This window comes from Pituophis catenifer, unplaced genomic scaffold (assembly GCF_029215685.1).
Source record: "Pituophis catenifer annectens isolate HBS135680 unplaced genomic scaffold, rPitCat1.0.hap2 SCAF_1, whole genome shotgun sequence".
NCBI classification, from domain to species: Eukaryota; Metazoa; Chordata; class Lepidosauria; order Squamata; family Colubridae; genus Pituophis; species Pituophis catenifer.
Window position 1 is genome coordinate 309,284,506 of NW_027256881.1, and position 21,113 is coordinate 309,305,618.

The following is a 21,113-nucleotide window of genomic DNA, read 5'->3' on the forward strand; positions in this document are numbered from 1 at the left end:
ATGAACAATAGTGAATCAATAACAAATCATACTGGAAACTTAGTAGAATTGTTTTGTCTTTACATTTATCAGAAACAAGAAAATAGTTTTTTGTAACCATGATTCTCAATTGCAAAGAAGAGTAGCTATCCTGTAAGTTGCAGACGACCTCTTAAAATAGAGGTGGGAGCTATGACCTCTTTATGACTTCTGGAATTTAATTCCCAGAATTCTGGGAGTTGAAGTACACAAGTCATAAAAGGGCCATAGTTCCCTATCCCTGTCTTAAGACAACAAAAACGTAAGAGCTTTATTTAAAGTTATAATTATTTTCACTTATATGCCAAATGTATAAAACTATTTCCCTTTCCCTTCTTAAAGGGAATAGTAAATATACTATTGTTATCTGATCATTTGTACTTCATGGCAGCAACTATTATAAACTATTATTGGTTCTTTATCTTACCAGTTAGTTCTTTAAAAGTGAGCTCTATTTGAATTTCCTCTGAAGATGGCCCTCCAATGAATTCTGTTTTAAGTTCTGTGTCTGAGAATTCTAATTGAAGAATTTCCTTCTGAAGTGATTTTTTAAACCATGGTCCTCGTTCTGGATCTGATCGTAGGTCAGGTATTGGGAAGCGAACTGAAAGCTTCAGTGCTGGTGCAGTCACTTGAACCGATACTTTGCAATTAGTGGGAGTACGTGAATCATCCAGAAAAACTTCAGCAAATGCCTTGTGCTAAAACAGTGCATAATAATAAAAAATAAATGTTGTTCTTAAAGCATTGGGGGGGGGGAACTTAATTGGAATATAAAACTGTTTATGAGATTTCTAATCTCACACTGGAAGATTTTGCAAACTAACCCTTCACTCAGGACTGGACATCTTCCCCTGTCACATATTTCAACCTAGGCAAGGGGATCCAGACATATAGATATTAAAGTTGGATTGAAGATTTATGGATCTCTGAATTCTAGCAAATAGCTATAATTTTCATTAGATGGGGTATATTTTTAGTAACTTTACTGTATCTGTTTATGTATATAGGTAGTCAAGTCGGATCATTGGCCCCTGCAGTCACGTGACCACATGTCAGATGGGTCAGCTTTACAACAGGCCAAGGTGTTCCACAATGTTATTTGTCAGTTTTCAGCAAATTTTGCTGATGAATGGGCTTAGTTAATGAATGTGGCATTTCTTTAATGATCTTTAATTTTCCTTGACTATCACCACAAAAAAGGTCAGAAAATTACATCCAGTCATCTGGGTGCCTTGATTTATAAATGCAAGTCCAGGCTCAATTATGGTCGTAAGTTGAGGACTACTATTACAAATTAATGTTTGTATTTGTGTATTCATTTATTTAAATATTTTGTATAGCCACCCATCTTATATTGAACTCTAGGAGGTTCCCAACAAAGAAATACCTTCAGGTCTTCTCATATGTAAAAATCACTACATATAAGACCTTTTCAGGGTGATGCTTTTCATAATGCCTGGCTTTCCTCTCAGGGATTTAGTCAAAAGGATTTGCAATTCTGTCTAATATTATTGTTGAATTGCCTTGGTAAAACTTTTACATTAGTTTTTACTGTTTTGTATCTTACCACAATTTATTTTTGTTTTCTGTCTTTTTATTGTTCACTGCTCTGAGTTATCTAGGGGACAGTTACAGTATATGGTTGTAAACTGTAAACAAATAAATAAAAAGCAAAAATGTCACTACATCAAATTTCCAACAAACCAAATTTTTCTACAAATAATCAAAATGTAACCAGTACACAAGTAAAGCAGAATGGTTTTCTACTTACCAGGCTAATATGTTTGTTATAAGAAGTGTACATGTGGGATGCCATAGTTTCCACTGTGGTTAGCTTTTGTGGTTGAAGCAATGAATTTAGTCTGTCTACAATGCTAATATCCAATTCACAGAATGCTGGACTCAGCTTGATTTGTAAATCTGCTTTCTGGGGAACAGAACTCAATCTCCCCTGGCTACCCTGTTAATAAAACACCACAGACCTATTACAAATGTAAAATACAATTTCTACACAATTGCATAAATGTATATTTATATATTTCAAAACTCAGAGAATTTTTTTATCAACTTTACCTGAGGTCCTTTGTTGTTCAAGTGTTTATAATGAAGTTGAAGGCATGAGGGGGAATGTAACTTATTTTCTTGCTTTTCAGAGTTAAACCTAAGGAGCTTTAAAAGAAAGACAACAAAATTGGTAATAATTCTAATTAAGACACAGCTTAGAAAAACCAAAAACATTGTCTACCATTTTGTGAATAGGTTTCCACATGTTCACTGTGAAATCCCCTTACTCTTTTTCTTCTTTCAACCTCAGCCTTCTAAAACACTAGAGAGGAGGTGAAGACATGGAATGATGAAATAGGAAATAAATCTGCTTTTTGGGTAGTTACCACTCTATCAACAGATTATCAGAATGACAAAGCTCAAAATATTTGGGGAAAAAATAAGAATGTTATTGTTCACCTCATTTCATTACATGATCTTTTACCAAGCAACCCAGAGAGTTCATATTTTCCTTGCTTTTTTTTAGGTTATCTAGAGCAATCTAATAGATTTTAGATCCCTAAAATGATGATGATGATGATTTTGCTTTTTGCAACACCCTTAGAGATTGGAAAAAATATGTTTTAAATGTTTTTAAATTGAATGGTACAGCTTATATGTTAAAAGTGGAAAAAATTATATGTTAAAATTCTGAAGTGATTATCTTGATTTTTTTTATATCTCAAAAACCTGGCATTTTTTTTAACATGGGTGTATAGAGTTTTTATATTATATTACAATCTTAGTTTTCCCCACTGGGAAAGAATGATTTCTGCCTGGCGCAATGTTTTCTAAATAGGTATTTCCAATCCAAACATCTAACTACTAAAAAGTCAATTGTCATAAAGCAATCATGTTTACACATTTACACATTTATCCACTGAATGCAATTTATGTAAAAGTATAAGTACAATTTCATACTTTTCTCAGTGTATTTCAACTACTAAAATTAACTGCATACATATAATTTACCTCTGTATAGTGAGGAATTTGGGAATGGGAGTCTGTAGAAAACAGGCATTCCAGAAGTTCCATCTGTCCAATAGATAAGTCTGTATTCAAACAATGAGAGGCTGATCTTTGTCGCTGCTCATGGGACACTTTGAGGCCTGTACCTATAAATCTAGCATGAGAAATAAGAGAACAAACTATTAAGCAATGCATGTAATTGCTCTTTATTGATCGTTATAAAGCTGTGAAAAGACAATTTTAACTGCTAGAATAAAATATTTATTTTGCTAACTTTTCAAAATATGCAACAGTATCTCAAATACAAGAAAAGGTAATCCCCTCCAAGTACTATCTGCCACTAAAGAGAAAAATTGGTCAAGGTTTTTTTTTTTTTTTTTAAAAATGGCAAATCTTGCTCTGTAGTCCAGGTTTAGGAGCCTCCCAAACATATCCAATTGCCTACTGTGTGGCCGAGAATGGTGGAGCTTCTTGCAAATAGAGGGGAAGGAATAATTTGGCTAGTTTTGAGCTAGTGGTTAAGGCATAAGGTTAGAAAGCGGGAGACCATGAGTTCAAGTCCTGCCTGAGGCATGAAAGCTGGGTGACTTTGCGCCAGTCTCTCTCAGCCCAATCCACTTCACAGGATTGTTGTTGTAGGGAAAACAGGGAGAGGAAGGATGGATATGTTCACTGCCTTGAATTATTTATAAAAAATAAAGGCTGGATACAAATAAACAAAAACAAAAATTTAAAAAATGCTCCTATACAATTTGTCTCCACACTTTAAAATCATCAACTAGGCATTTTAAACAGGTTCTATCATAATATGTTTCACATAAAAAACCAAATTCAACTGTATCAATGGTGAGGCCCATATTATGGAATAAATTACTGTGGATTTGAAGCAACCATTTTCTTGTTACCTTTAGGAGGGACTCAAAATGTACTCTATTTCTATTTACAGGATTCTCTTTTATGTTTGAAAGCTGTTATGCTTTAATGTCGATTTAAATATTACCTAAACAATAAATTAATGTTAATCTATCATCATTCATATAGACTGCTGGGCTCTGTTTGTTACATTACTAGATAAACAAGAAAAAAAATGTACCGAAGGTGGTCATGAGAACAAGCCTTTGCAAATACTTTTCGGAGCAACAAAAAATCTTCTGTGGGAATCTGAGCTGGATCAACTTTTTCTATCTGGGTAAAAAAATCCTGTGCCATTGATGTTAGCGGGCTAATGTTTAGTGAAGTTTCAGGTGGTGGTAAAGGATCAATATGGAGCACGGACACCGAGAAAGCACCCACTACTAGCCTAAAAAGAAGTTCAGGTTTTGACTCATCCACTGAAATAGATCTGGATGGAAGAGCTGGAATGAAATAAAAATTATACTACTTAAAAATAATCTTCAATAGTACGTCTTCACAATTTAACACTACTTTTAATTACTACAACATCAGCATTAAGTATTAAATTGCTACAACTGTAATATATTATTACTGTAATGTATTATTAATCAACTAATATATACAGAAGATAGGTACCTTCTTATCTATGTAGTTAAGGCATATTTGAAATGCTGCTTACATAAGAAAGTAGCATTTGTATTAATTACATTTTTATTACATTACATATTTAATATACTTACTTTCTTAAGTAAACAGAATTTCAGATATGGCTCAATTCTCTACATAAATAAGATGGCATCTAGATACCTTATTTATGCGTATCAATAATAAAAATACACTCAAACATTTTTTTTTTAAAAAAGCATGTGGTATATCATATTCAAATTCACATTTAGCAATATATTATATGGCAGTAACATAACTTAGTGACATTCTTGCATTTTTAACATTTTTACGCAGTTATGAAAATACAACTTCCAAATTTTCTGGTTCATATATAAAAAAGCCAAATAAAATATTCAGCTCGAACTTTTGAAATACCCCAAAATCAGCAGTTACTTTGGATCTAATATTAACTATGCAAATAAAGGTAGTCCTCAACCATTCATATAGTAACCATTCAAAGTTACAATGGCACTGAAAAAAGTGACTTGTGACCACTGTAGCATCCCCCTAGTCATGTGATCAAAATTCAGATGCTTAGCAACTGGTTCATATTTATGACAGTTGCAGTATCTCTGGAGTCATACGTTTACCTTTTACAACCTTCTGACAAGCAAAGTCATTGGGGAAGCCAGATTCACTTAACAACCATGTTGTTAACTTAACTTCAGTGAAGCCAGATTCATTTATCAACTGTTAAGGTCATAAAATGGGCAAAACTCACTTAACAACTGTCTCACTTAGCAACAGAAATGTTGGGCTGAATTGAGGTTGTAAATCGAGGACTACCTATATCAGTAAGTCTCTTAACCAGGTAAAGAAATAGATTGCTGTGACACCTTAGATTATAAATATTTGAAATCTTGATTGAGATTTCAAACCAGAATTACTACCAATAACAACACAGAAGACCAGGTGAGAATAATATTGACTTCTAGTTTAAACTGCAATTTCAAACATAGTATCCTAACATAACCTTATTTTTAAACTAAAACTATATGTAACAATATACATGGTATTATTCACAGCACTAAAAGAAACAAACAAAAGGTTCTACTGCACCGTGTTGAAAAATATGCTACGTTGGTTTTGAATAACGAGGTATGCTATTCCCCAATTTTTACTTACAAGTCCTTCTTAGTGGAACTGAATGATCAGCGTTAGGTGTAAATGATGCACTTCTTAACTGTGGCAGTTCCTGCTTATTTTGATCAAATTCTCCCCATGCTGACTGCTATTGAAATAAGAACATAAATGTTATTATGCTTCCATTATATAACATTTTAGCACTCTGTAAGTTTATTATTAATAAGTGATAGAAATGTTCCCCACCCTCTCAGCTGTTTCAAAAAACAACAACAAAATCAACTCTAATGTAATATAATGCCTGTGTTGTGGGTTGGGTCTATCAACACATGTCGTGAACTCAAGAGTTCCTTCTCCCCTCTTTGGGAGAGTACCATATTTTCCGGCGTATAAGATGACTTTTTAACACATGAAAATCTTTTCAAAAGTCGGGGGTTGTCTTATACACCGGGTGTCGTTCTCCTGTAACCAGGCAGACCAACCCGAAAGGCTCTGACGAGCCTTGAATGGCTCTGACGAGCCAAGCTCTGACCATCCCAGCAGAGTTGCCTGCTAATCAGGCAACTCAGCTTGGATCGTCAGAGCCATTTAAAAATCATTATAAAAAAAAGCCATTTAAAATCCCTCCCCCCCCAGCTTGCTTACCTTAGCTGCTAGTCTCGCAACGCTTGCCTTGCTTCGCTTGCCTGCAATCCATTGCATCAGCAAGCAACTGAATCTCCCTGCAGGCAGGGAGTTGTGGACTTCAACTCCCAGAATTCCTCAGCCAGCAAAGCAAAGCTGGCTGAGGAATTCTGGGAGTTGAAGTCTACAAGTCTTAAAGTTGCCAAGATTGGAGACCCCTGTTCTATTGGGTAAGTTTTTTCCCCCTTTGGGAGCTTTAAAAAAAATAGTTAATTGGGGGTTTTTTTAGTTGTTCTTTTTTTAGACCTAGCCATTTAAAGTTTAGGAAGTTTTAAATTTAGCTGCTTTCATATAAAAATAAAAAATAAAATAAAATAATATTTGTGCAGCTTTCTGAGATTTAGTGTGTTTCTGTAGTGTTTCACTCTAACTAAACAAACACACAAAATCTCACAAAGCTGTATGTGGAATTTTGCGTGTGTAAAGTGTGAAAGTTGGGTTTTTGGGCTTTTTATGGCTGTGTGAGGTCCTTGCTTGTTGCAGGGGCCATTTTGAGTCTAGCACAGCTGCTTTTACATTGTGGGTGAGCCAGTTGTGTTGTGTTGTGTGTGTGTAAAGTGCCAGGGACTTGCCCGGCACTTGCTCTCTCTCTCTATTGTTTGTTATCTTCCTCCTATCATCATCAGTTCCAGTTTGGTTGACATCTTAGAAAACAAACAGCATGGCAGCTCCCATGGGTTTATTGTCTTATCCTTCCTTTCAGCTTTAGAGTGAATTAGGAAAAGTTTAATCCAATTGCACTGTTTTATGTTTACATGTTTGATGACAAACAGCCTTATGTTTATAAGTGACAGTTTTCCTGCTAAGTACCTGCATGTCATAAGCATTTGAATTAAAATTACCATATTGAAATCAAATCTGATGTTTTTTAATTTTTATTTGGTGTGCGTTGGAAGAGGGGTAGTCTTATACGGTGAGTATAGCCCAAACCCTATATTTTAACAGGAAAAGTCGAGGGTCGTCTTATACGTCCAGTCGTTTTATATGCTGGAAAATATGGTAACTGAATTTCATTAGAGCCAAAAGTATTCCCTATTCAAAAAATTATTAATATAGACAAATGTCAATGGTCTCCAACCATTTTTTTTAGGTATGACTGCTGAGAAGGTGGTTTGACTACACTTATGGAGAGCCCTGGATTAAATGTATTATTTGGACTCTTTTTCAATGTATTATTTGGACTCTTTTAAGATTGTGGTAATCACTTTTGCTGATGATTATTGCAAGATCTGGATATAAGGACTACAACCATCATGGTTCCATTCTGTCCAACATTTTATGACCTTCGATAACATTATTCTGGATTGATTGAAAAAGCTGGAAGGTGGGTACTCTTTTCTTCACTGAGTTCTGAGTCTGTTGAGTCTGTTCTGAGTCTCCGGAGAAGGGCGGCATATAAATCAAATTTAAAAAAAAATGAGTGGGCATTTCCAGATATGGTGAACAGAGAGAAGTCAAGCCCTCAGCCACTCTGTTATGGGTCTTGGAAGGCTTACTCTCTTCCCCACTACTTCTGAACTCTACACAAACCCATAGGAACTAGCCACCAGTACAATGTGAAGTAGTAAAAATATGCTGATGATACCCAATTAAGTATGTCTACCCAGTGCTGATGAAGAAATGGGATGAAGATCCTGATTACTGCTGAAAGTTGTTGGATGCTAAATGGCACAGCTGGTTTAAACTGAATCCTACCAAGTCAGAGTAGCTGTGAATTGAGAAGTTAATTTAGTCAAAGATGGAGCTATGTTGCAATTTGAACTCATGGTTTTTGTTTTTCCAGATGGTGCAACATAACCTGAAGTACCTATGCACAATTACTTGTTGTGTGCCTATTGCAGTCTTTCCTAGATCACTTATTCACAATAATTAATGCTCGTGTGACCTCACAGCTTGACTATAACAATGAGGTTAAGCGCAGCTGCTCTTGAATGCCATCCAAAAGTTTCAGCTGCAAAATATACCACAATCTCTGTAGTTATGATCATACCAAGGTTCACCAATGTAATACCACTAGTATGGGAGTTGTAATGGCTGTCAGATAGCTATTGGGTGCAATTCAATGTGCTGATTTATACCTTTACAGCTCTAACACTCAGGCACTGTATATATGTGACCACATTCTCCAAGGTGGTTTTGACAGTCCAGTAACATCCAGGAGAAAGAGCTTGTTGTGAGCCCCCTCACTAGTGGAATGCCAGCTTCAAGGACCTGGGCTTAAGTCTTCTCAGCAATGGCTCCCCTCCTTTAGAAAGTATGCCCCTATAGATATCATCTTACTGGTACTTTTTTGTGTTGTTTTTTGGACAACTATAAAAAACATGACTCTTCAGAAGGGATCTGGAGAGAAGTAAAATTATACTATATGTGAATAGTGACACACAATTTTCATTGTTTTTAACTGTACTATTTGTTTTGAATCTTATTATACAATCAGTGTCTCCAGAAATACAACAGCATACAAGATGTAGTAACACAAACAAATAAATATTTTTGGAAACAGATGAGCTGGTGCAGAGTGAGTATTAGCTTGTCCACAATTCATGCATTTTGGCTCCAAAGCCTATCAGGTTATTACAGACTTTGCTATTTACAAACATATATTAAAAACCTAGTCTTAGACAATTAACTAGCACAAAACCTGTTGCAATAAATGTGGTTTCAGACCCAGGGAAGGTAGGATCTATACTGGGGTAGTAAATGTTATTGTATGTTGGATAACTGGCATGCATGCTTTTGACCATGGTTATCACTAAATTTAGCTTAGTATGTTCTACAAACACAATCATTCCAAAACACATAAAGTTCCTTTACTGAAATGTAAACAGTTAAGTATTACATACCACTGCAGCACCAAGTGGAGATCCTGCTGGGGTAGCAGTATATGTACTAGTTAAAGAAAGATCTAAATCCATAGTTGGTGGTTCTCCAAGAGGTGGCAACGAAGAAAGACTGTGAGACATCTCCATGTCAGCCATTGAGAAAAAAACCTCTTCTTCTAAAAGAAAAGAGTAGCTATTGTTTGTGACATTCAATATAAAAAAATCAATCACAATTTAAGGAAAAGCACAAAGCTGTAGGTCTCAAAAACAGCATTATGACAGAGTTTATGCAATGTCTTATGTGGAAGAGAACCACAATTTAGAAAAGAAGGACAAGCATTGAATAATACATTATGTCACACAGAGAGAAATAAGAAAACAATATATATGTACTGTATATTGAATCATATATATTTCCCTAAAAGCCACCACATAATTTAAGATTGTCTGGAATTTCTTCTACACGAACTTCCCCACTCTCAACTTCTCAGTCTATCATGGTAATTGAGAAGTATATTAGCTAATGCATAAAAATAAACTATACATATTTAACACTGGTTAATTATTAATAATACATCAACAAAATTCACTAGGTACTTATCAGTTTTCACAAGTGAGATAATCTGCAAGTAACAAAATAGGCATCATGATCCAAAAATCACAACTTGTCTACTTGCATCATATGTTGGAACACAAATATTTTAAAGGTGGAATTTGAATAATATTAGATATGCTTGTTATTACTTTTGTCTCATTGTTTCTTCCTATGTCACAAGAGTGACAATGGGACTGGTGTTAGACAGTAAAAATGTATCATATTCAAAATTAAATCTGATGTCTAAGTGTTTAGCTTACTGTAAGCTCTTTTCTTTCACTCTGAGAAGTTTGAAATAGATGTTATATTTAACATTATTCAATGACTTTAAAATATTTAGTATGAACTGATGATACTCAGGCTTTTACTTATAAAGATACTTCCATTTGAGTGGTATTGTTTTGCTGATTGTACAAGGGTTGTATTGTGGATATTTAATGAGTTTTTAATGCAAGCTGTCAACCCTTCTGGATTGTGGAGGAGTAGAAATGAGGAAAATAAATAATGTTGAATTTCTTACAACTCTATTCTTCAGTTGCTGATTCATGCTAAACTATTATGTGGCTTGTTTGGTTTTGGCTAAATGCAATGTTTAATTCCATAAGGTCAAATCTACAAATCATGATTTAAAAGTCATTAAGTTAGTATAATGTGCAAATCCATATAAATAGCAATATATCCCCATACTATGAAGCTTGGGTTATTTGCTCACCACGACTTGAAGGAGTCCTAGTTGCCTCAGCTTCATAAAAACTCAGATCAGACTGTGTGCCTACTGGCAAAGTTTCTTTTCTCAAGTAACGATTGAGCTCCATCTGAATCCGATACTCATCTTCCTGCTGCATTGGCCGATTTTTTCTGTCTTTATTAGATAATTCTATTCTGCCAGGATTCTCTGCAAACAAAAAAATAGAAAAATATGGTATCTAACTCCAAAGTCCCAGGAAACACAATTTTCCCCACCTTAGCTTCAAAGCCTATATTTGAAATAATTCAGCCCCACTGTTCCAGTGATAGCATAACATTATCAGCCATGCTTCCCCATTAAAAGTTACCCTTCTTGTAACTACATAAAAAAGTTGCCTAGTAAATATTTAAAGCTGTGGCAACATGCAAAACTCAGACTGCTCCCTTTATTTCAATCATATTAAACAACACAATTTCAACTTACCTGGTCTGGCAATGGCTGCAAACATATCCAATAAAAGATGTACCTGTCTGGGTGACAGGAACAGGTGTATGGAATCTATCTGTCCATCTACGTCCAACTTTAAAAAAAAGATTTAATACATTTGATAAGAACCAGTTTTCTCAGTTATCAATCTTGCCATTGAACAAAAACAGAACTTTTATCTCTGATTTTAATTCTTTATCTTATGAAATATACTGTGGATAGTCTGTGAAATATAATGATTTATTGGAATCCAGCTTGCATATTATTTTTGATTAGCATTCATATGTTTTAGCTTAATTGTTTATAAACATTCTTTGGTATCTCTAAACTGAACAGTTTTTTTTTACATACATAGAAATTAGCAGCTGGAGCGCCAAGACTTTATTACTGTGTGCAAACATGCTTAAACACCTGAAACATATGGTATCAATGGAAAAGAATATTTGTGGATCAGGGTTGAACTGGGAAGTTCTTGATTCCCTCTGAGCTTGGTTGTTTTCTTGCAGACATTTAATTACCCAACTAGGTAACATCATCAGTCTGATGATGTTGCACAGCTGGATAATGAAACATCTGCAAGAAAACAACCAAGCTCAGAACCACCAAGAACCGCACACCTACAACATGTAAGTCAAGTTAAACCTAGGAAATATGTACTTGAAAAGCTATATATACAATTGATCGATCAACTTAAGGAGGTGGTCAACTGTGGAGATTTTACTCTATATATACCTACTCTATATCCTATGACTAAAATCAAGTCTCCATGTATCATTTATTTAATTAAAGAGATACAAAAAAACCCCTCCACCACTCTCATATTTTAAAAAGATCTTTGTATAGAAGAGCAGACAGAGGAGGATGGGAGTGGAATTAAGTACATCATCAGTTTAGAGTAACTGTGTTCCCACAAGTGCCCCAAGTCCAAACCTTCCTGAATTCTGTTGATCCTTATCTGATACCAATTTAGTGTTATACTTTAGTTGTTCAGATTCTTATGTATAGCCTTGAATAAATCTTTTATGTTACAATCTTATAAATGGACCTGATTCTTTGCACCTGACAATTTGCGATTATTTCAAAGATTTCTTTGTTCCTCTATTTTCTGCTGCCAATAGTTTCTCTATCTAATATTGAAGCACACAAGTTTTAGTTCTGCAAAAACTCAAAGAAAAGCTATTATTGTTTTACTCTTGATGTATTTGTTTCTTGCCTTTGAGTTAAACTTGACAAGTGGTGACTACTAGTTAAATAATTTAATTTTAAAATGTTACAAATGACATTGTACTAATTTAACTTGATTTTTTCTTCTTGTCTGGGTCTATAACTGAAACACCGCTGTTTTAATTGCATATATTCTTATTTAGTTGTATTTATTTCTTCTGAGTCTTTTGTCCTTCTTTGCCTTAAAATAGAAAAAAAGATCAAACCCTAGACAGTAAGCATGCAGCAGTTAGTGACAGACACTTCAGATTATCTGCATTGATTTTAAATAATAGACATGCAACAGCCTAATAATTACGACATGCTTATCCTTCACTTTTATACAGTAGACTAAACAGAGTTCAACTATGTACAAAAAAGCTTTATCAAGGAAAAATGGAATGCAGAATAAAGAGAGATATCTATACCAAGTCTTAAATAACATATACCAACGGTGAAAAAAACATGACTATGATCAACAACTAACCTTTGCTCCTGGAAGCACTTCATTTTGTTTTAATGTAAGACTCAGTTCCATCCTTCCAATCAACTTACATATTTGCACAGGATCTGAGGGAGAAACTTCAGGTAGGTTTCGTGCTAGTTGAGGGTGTGGCTCATACATAATTTTTGGATTCCAGCTAGGTGAAAGCTTTGGTTCTATTAACTTTAAAATACATAAATAAAAATATATAGGTAATACATAAGCACACCTTCTTGGCTGTATGCAGAAATACATATATTCAAGCCATTAGAAAGCTACATAATTTTTCAGTACAAGCACAAAACTAGACACACTGCAATAACGGGATAAAAACATTGTTATTACAAATTTAACTATGGTTTTATAGCAAAATGTCTCTGCAATTGTCCTCACCCTATGTCCTGGCCTTCTTGAAGAGTATGAAGATTTGACTCTGCCAACTTGTGTGGGGATCCAAGGTACTTTGCATTTAATTCTATCTTTTTGTATGGTTCTATGATTTTTATCTATAAACCACCCAGAGACACTTATAGTCAGATGGGTAGTGCTTAATTTGATAAATAAATAATAGTGCATAATATTCTGACTAGAACGTGATATAGGCCACTTAAATTATGAGCTGGAGCTTTTGCGATTAGCATATGCCAAACTGTTATAGAAACTCCTTGTTTTATTGCTCTAGTTTGTAGCAAGGTAACTCTAATTTGGGAAGAATGCCAACTCAGAGTACCTCTTCCCACTTCACTTCTTTTTAATACAAAGCTAACCAACAACCTAACAAACAGAGACAATTGTATATAAATATACAAAAGTATGAAGGCTATTGCTTAGCGCATTGTAAGCTGCCCTGAGTCTCCGGAGAAGGGCGGCATATAAATCAAATTTTTTTAAAAAATAGATCTTAAAGGCATTTTAAATAATAACATGGTTGGTGGTGATAGGCCTGTGCTTTAATGGTAAGCTGAAATAATAGTGAACAATTTGGGAAGATAGAAGGATTACTTGATTTTGGTATAAAGTGGTTTTATAACTGACCATGAAGTAACATTGAATATTTAATTCAGAATATTCTATACTGGTATATTTTAAAAACAAATGCGCATGGTAATCTGTATGGATGGATTTAACAAAATTTTGGTAAATGCTCAATTGCTCAATTTAGCCTTCACAGAAATAGACATTCAAAACTGCAAATGCTTGGGAGAGAAAATATGAAAATTGGGAGAGAAAACTGGCAGGAATGCTTATGCCTTAAATACGTAATTTGTACAATACGTACTATTATACGGGTAGCCCTTGCTTATTGATGGTAACTGGCAGAGGAAGCTCTGTTGCTTAGTGACGAAGTCATAAAGCCCAATGTCACGTAACCACACCAATTTATGACAGCAGTTTCGATTGTCCCAGAGGTTAGACAAATTCCACACAACTGTAGGGGTGGTTAAATGATTATCATTTGCAATTTCCTGTCAATTTCCCCACTGACTTTGCTTCATGGAAGCTGGTAGTGAAAGTTGCAGGTAGTAATCATGTGACCTCAGGGATGCTACATCGGCTGCAACTACAAGGACACTAAGTGTCCCTTCTTTAGCATCATCATAACTTCAAATGCATCACTAAACAAGTGGATATTAAGCAAGTACTATCTGTATACATTTATGTATATTTTTCAGTCTCCAGCATGACAAATACTATACAAGTTCTTGGAATACTGATGGCGACAGGAGAGCAGCTATCTAGTCTCAATAGATGGAAGGTTACTGTCTCTGCTGAATGATAACTCAGCTGCAGTTTTGGTCATGAGATTGCCATCTTCTTCACTGAAGTTCAACTGGAATTGGGGACTTCTCCATATGGAAGAACCCTGCTGAACATCCACTGCATACTTTGTGTCAACACTTGTTAATGGTCTCTCATGCGTCTGAGGTCAGAGGGAATGGCAATGATTTTCAATTTTGTCTGCCAAATAACACCAAACTCTCCCATTGAAGGCAGCTTTGCTGTCCTTATAAAAACACTTGCGACTGATCAGTGGAGGGCATTTGCAAAATAAATGGTTGCTACAACACATTAGCATTTTATATATCTGTATCATGATATTATTTTTTGCTTTTATTGAATCAATATTATGCTCTCAATCTGCTTTGCTTTTATAGTATAACCTACCAAGATTCATATTTTGAAATTTGAATTTCTGGTGCTATAGAAATACAATAAAAAATAAACAGAATTTTACCAATTGTGTAGTGGAACAGACTGGAGAGGATTTTGCTGATGCCGGAAATTCATCCCAGAAAAAAGAGACACCTAAGAGCTGTAATAATTTGTGAGCAAAAGCTGTGGGCTGATGCACATTTCCAGAACATTCATCAGCAGTTTCATCACAGTACACCATTCTGTAAGCAGTGAAATCAATAATGAAATAAGGATAGAATATAAATTTACAATTTCCTTGTTTATATCACATGAATAGCTTCAAAGAAAAAAACCCCAAGAAAGTCCAGTTGCCTTTTGGAAAAAGCACCTTTAGAACAATCATGACTTAGATGCTTGAGAATCTCCATAAAAATCTAGCAAAGCATTACTGTATCACATGGGCACAGAAGCATATGCAACTTAACCTCTAACATTAATGCACTAATTTAATTACAAAATTCCTATATCTTCTTACATGTTTAAAATCCTAATCACTATTGCTACAGACATAATCAATGTCAAGTTCAATTATTGAGGAACACAGTAGAACCTTTATTTTAAATTCTTATAAAATACTGATTCTATTCCAGCCATCATTTAAAATAAAAAACAAAACCTACTTACTTCTCAATATGAATTTCCAGTGCTGTTCCACTTTTAGAATTATCTGGCACATGTTCAATTCTCAGAACAGTGTCTAAAAAATTGATTTTCACTCTTCTTAAAACTATAGTAAAAATGCCAAGATAAGAAATAAGTGTTACACCTGCTAGATTCAGACTAGGCAGAATGAATCATATTATCAAGACAAATCGAATACACATCACACTGAGCAATAAACTACAGCTTATAAATCATAATTGATCATATAATATATTAAGCCTAAAGGAAATAAATACTTAAAAACCTATATAATCTTGCATTAGCTAAGTAAATACTACTATTTCCAAGCATCCGCTGGCTGATGTAGGAATGACCAGACTGAGCCTGAGGGTGGAGTTAAACACATCATCAGTTTGGAACTGCTACGACCCTAAAAGAGAGTTAAGTCCAGCTACCCTTTAAGTCCCTTGATTCTTATTTGGCACCAATTTGCCTTGATTGTTCATAGATCAGATTCTTGCATATAGATAGCATGAAATAAATGTGTAGTGCTTTTGAATTCTATTTTGAATCCTGGCTTCTGGTTGTTTTTGCACCTGATAGCTAGAAATGTGGGATAAAAAAATTGAAGTAATGATGCTGCTACTATTCCTTTTAATTATACAGGCAAATGAATTCTTTCATCCCACCTGCCCAAGTAAAATCAGATTACAATGCACTAATCGCTATGTAAGAAAAACAATTGGTATGTGCATTTCTTGTAACAATTCAGACACCATCTGAGTAGAAAACATTTAAGGACTAAAATATTGGGCAAGAGAGACTGCTGAATGAACATTGTGTTCATTGTGAAAGTGGTTTATGCATGCAAACCTGTCCCAGCACAGCATAACAGCACCTATATGCTACTAAATAATGCCACATTTTAAAATTTGACAATTATTGTGACTTAATTAACAAAATACGTTTTTGGCTAACGGATAATTTGCTTTGCAGTTTATGAAGCAAACAGTACCTGTTTCAATTGTTTCAGCAAATTTCTCAAGTCCTTCAAAAGGCTGGGATCCTTCTCCTTGTTCATCTGTCAGTTTTTGACTAAGACATTCCTTTGCAAGCTGCATGCTACTCGTCATAAAGCTTGACCAATACATTGGTTCTGAACTAGAAGCTACCAAAAGAAGTCAAACATGCTTTATTTTTAGTCAACTTCAGCCACTATTAATATTAAATCATGAGGATGAATCAGTAATAGTAAATCATGAACTCAATCAACAAAACATTGCTGACTAATACTTTCTATTTGCACAGCAGTGATTTCCTATGTAGTAAACAAAAAGAGAAGCCTCTCCAAGTTTATATTTATTAAATGTAGCAAAGTAAAAACTAGAGAAAGAATATTGTGGAATAAATTAGATTGTAGAATATCTCTGCTTTTACTTCATACAATGTATGGAGAATAAATGTTCTGTCCAAATATTGCAAGATCAATGGAATACAATGAAATTATTTTTCTGCTGTAGAAGTCAAAATGGTAGACTTCTATAGCAGAACATGGAAGTATGGATAATTATATTACAAACGTCCAATAAATGTAATACGTTTGGTCTTAAGCATTCTGAGGGTTTTTCCAACAGCTCCAAGATGCCAATCAACAATCTTATATTGTCCCCAACAATTTGGGTCCTCATTATAAAATAGGATTGGTATTCCATACAGAATAGAATAGAATAGAATAGAATAGAATAGAATAGAATAGAATAGAATAGAATAGAATAGAATACAATACAATACAATACAATACAATACAATACAATACAATACAATACAATACAATAATTTTTTATTGACCAAGTGTGATTGGACACACAAGGAATTTGTCTTGGTGCATATGCTTTCAGTGTACATAAAGGAAGATACGTTCATCAAGAATCATAAGGTACAACACTTAATGATAGTCATAGGGTACAAATAAGCAATCAGGAAACAATATCAATATAAATTGCAAGGATACAAGCAACAAAATTACAATCATACAGTCATAAGTGGAAGGAGATGGGTGGTGGGAACGATGAGAAGATTAATAGTAGTATAGTCAGGATTCAGATCTAATTATATGGTTATGGTCAAGATTCTGAACAAAATAAAAGTTGTATGAAGACTATTATTTTATGAAGAAACTTTAAATCAGATGTGAGCTTATAATCTACAGAATAACAGAGAGTTGGAAGGGATCTTGGTGGTCTTCTAATCCAATCCCCAGTTCAAGCAGGAGACCCTATACCATTTCCGACAAGTGGCTATCCAATCTCTTCTTTAAAATATCAAATTGTAAACACAGTGAATCTATATACATCTCGATAGCCTACAACTGTGTTTATAAAGCAAGATAAAATTTGTTTACAAGACAAAGAATATCATAGTTTTGAAATAACGTATTTGAGCCAAAAAATGTATATATTTGAACACTGACCAATATCCTTTGTCCCGCGTCAAGGAGATTATATGCAGTAATACTTATTTATTATCTGATTAGATATGGATAAACATACACATTGCCTCATAATACCATACCTATTTGATATTCAAATATTCCACCTAGCAAAAATTAAGTGGATACAAGTAGTGCTTGCTTAACAACTATTTGTTTATTGCAGTTCAGTGTTACAACACTGCTGAAAAAGTGGCTTATCTCCAGGCCTCACACTTATCACAGTGTCCCTATGGTCATGTGAGCACCATTTGCAACCTTTTCAGCTGGCAAAGTCAACAGAGAAGCCAGCAGGAGGTCATGTGATGGCATCATGTAATGTCTTATTCAAGACCATGGGTGATTCGCTTAACTGGGATCAGGACTGCCAGGACTTCTATTGTGATGTGGGGCAATCACATGATGTTTACTCAGCGATGGAGTTGCCAGTCCCAATTAAGGTCATTAAGCAAGAATTATCTGTATTGTGATACTAGTTCATTTACACTAATCCACTTATCTTCTAACATGCAAAAAAATTATACAATATGTAATGACAAGCAACTGTTGTTTACTTAACTTACCTAGACATGGCCTTGGTTTTAAGACCATCTCTAAGCCCTTTACTTCAAGTGCGCAGTTATCTTGAAGCAAAGAGCCCCAAGGAATGGACAGAGATATTGACTGAATAAATCCTTCAGTAACTTCCAATGGAGCATCTGCCGATTCCAGAATCTCGTTCAGGCTCTAAGCATGTGGAAGAACAACATAGAATTTGTAGTATTTAACAGAATTCATAATATTAATTACTATTTTTAATATAAATATGGGTAATTAATTTCTCTTCTACATCCAGGGCAAGTTAGATTTAACTGCCTAAAAACATACAAGTTTCAGTTAGGATAGTACAATGCTTTAGGTTCAATCTTCAAAAGGTGTTTTTCAATATGTGGAAATGTGGATATGGTATTTTTTTTTTAAAATACTTTTTGGTATTTGGTGTGTGGTTATTAGATCCCACCTTGTTGCTGCCTTCCAAAGCTTCCCCATAATTAGGGGGAAATAGGTGGGTAGAAAAACATGTTGCAGACAGATCTTATTTTCATCTCTTATGTGCTTTGATGCTCTTTTTGAAGACTGAAGCTGAAGCACTGCACACACCAAAAACAATTCAAAAAATCCCTCTATGTTTATAATAACAAAGATGGTTGCCAATTTGGACGCCTTTGGGAGATGATTAGGTCAATCCATACAGGTTAAAATTACCAAAGTCTACTAATCACAATGAGTATACAATAGTTCTGGTATGTGCAAAACATATATGAAAAATATTAATGTACTCATGTCCTGCTTGTAATGTAATTACTGACACCTGGTTAGCCATTGTGGAAAAAATATGGTAGAATACTGTATACATCTAGCTTTCTCATCTGATGCATCATAGCTCTTATTATATAATACAAAAAAATCAAAAAACAAATCCCTTAATCCTATTTCCTTCTCCTCTGCAATCTGTAATTTTAATGCAAATCGGATATGAATTCATAGAAATGCACATACTCAATATGGCTGGATACACCCATTTGTATAACTTTTATGCTGCAATAAAATAATACATTTTGCTTCATATATCCAATGTCAACAAATCCAATTACCATATATTTCGGACTATAAGACGCTCCAGACTATAAGATGCACCTAGCTTTTGGGGAAGAAAACAAGGAAAAAAATGTGCCCCCTGAATGGGAAGTTCTACTTGGTAGCCATGGGGGCAGAGAGAGGTTGGTTCTTTGAGTCCTTAATAAGTAGGATTGTGTCCAATGAAGCCAGACCCATAAAAATGGTACTGAATGCGACTGAGATATCCAGGAAACTATCAGGAGATACATTTAAAGATTGTGTAAAACTAAGGACACTGAAAAATCTCTCTTTCAGATGCTTCTCTCTACATCCTCAGGCTATAGCAACTGAAAGAAGCAAATGTGGCTATGCAAAGAATAGACTCATACTACATTTATCATTTTCCAAGATGGAGTTCAACAAACATGAACAACTTATCAGACTGCTTAGCAAATAAGTCACAGCATACCACCAAAAAAATCCAATAGCCTCAAATGAAGAAGGGTTCTTGTCATTTAGAATAATTACACTCTACAATGTAAGTGGACCTTCTTTGCTACATATGAATCAGAATATGAATCGGTTTCAGGCAGAATTAGACCCATTAGGTTTGTCACAAGGAGAAAAACTTTTGTGTTTAATTTTGCACTCCCAAAACCTTCATTCAAAACACCCTAATGTAACATAGATTATTTGCTTTAATCAGAAAACCATCAAAATGACTGCAATATTCCAGAGAATCAAACTACAGAATTGAGAAAATAGCAAGTTGTACCAATTTTCAATAAGCTGCTAAAAAGCAGTTTGGTTAATCAGTCTTATACATGTGGCCAGGACATTTCAGATCCGCAACTGTTGGGCAATAAAGTACGGTCATAATACACATATCTTACTGTACTTACAAATCCATCCAATTCCCAACCTTGCATTTTAAATGTCAATATTTAGAATTGTCTTAACCTTCATAATTACCTTCCTCTACATCAAAATATTTAAAAAGTTCATTTTCAAGTCAAAAGATAAATTCTCTTTGTAATATTCTATATTTTATTAAAAGGTAGAATAAGCAAAGACAGGAAATCTGCTCCAGATCATAGTGCACAGAATTCTAGCTGTCGATATTATATGAACAGAAATGTTATCAAATGATAGTAACATGAACTTGGGCAAATTTTATGAAGCTTATCTTGCATCTCCCAACACTTATCACTGTCAATTTCACATTTTATCATAACATAGAAAGTACTGATTATAATTACAATTGTTCTAAAAAGAGCCTATGTTTTAAGAAACAAATATCTTTAGTATTCATGTATATTTACACATTTAATTCTTACATGTTACACTAAATGGTGGCTGCATTTAGTGTTAATTTAATATTTATTATGTATCAGAGTATTAGAGAATTAAATAAAAAGTTTTAATAGGTAGACTGAGGATGTTTAATGCTAAGTTGAAGGAAAAGGCTTTGCTTACTAATTATAAGCAACATGAAAGCCTCAACAAGTCATTGGTGGTTATTGCTAACAATTACCACTTCTTGTAACCTGAGTCAAAGCAATGTTATCATAATGCATTGAAGACCAATG

General features: G+C 34.4%; 1 protein-coding gene across 1 annotated transcript in view; it reads right to left on the reverse strand.

The window, feature by feature from the left end:
* Positions 1-21,113, reverse strand: part of ATG2B (autophagy related 2B) — a 56,693-nt gene that overhangs the window by 29,656 nt on the left and 5,924 nt on the right. Inside the window, exons 2-15 of the mRNA XM_070941624.1 lie at positions 18,485-18,651; positions 16,453-16,598; positions 15,459-15,561; positions 14,875-15,034; positions 12,642-12,821; positions 10,949-11,045; positions 10,490-10,672; positions 9,204-9,358; positions 5,719-5,824; positions 4,127-4,388; positions 3,037-3,187; positions 2,095-2,190; positions 1,793-1,981; positions 446-719 (exon numbers count right to left, since the gene is read on the reverse strand). Of these exons, the coding sequence (XP_070797725.1) occupies positions 446-719; positions 1,793-1,981; positions 2,095-2,190; positions 3,037-3,187; positions 4,127-4,388; positions 5,719-5,824; positions 9,204-9,358; positions 10,490-10,672; positions 10,949-11,045; positions 12,642-12,821; positions 14,875-15,034; positions 15,459-15,561; positions 16,453-16,598; positions 18,485-18,651 (2,269 nt within the window). The remainder of the gene's footprint in view (positions 1-445; positions 720-1,792; positions 1,982-2,094; positions 2,191-3,036; positions 3,188-4,126; positions 4,389-5,718; positions 5,825-9,203; positions 9,359-10,489; positions 10,673-10,948; positions 11,046-12,641; positions 12,822-14,874; positions 15,035-15,458; positions 15,562-16,452; positions 16,599-18,484; positions 18,652-21,113) is intronic.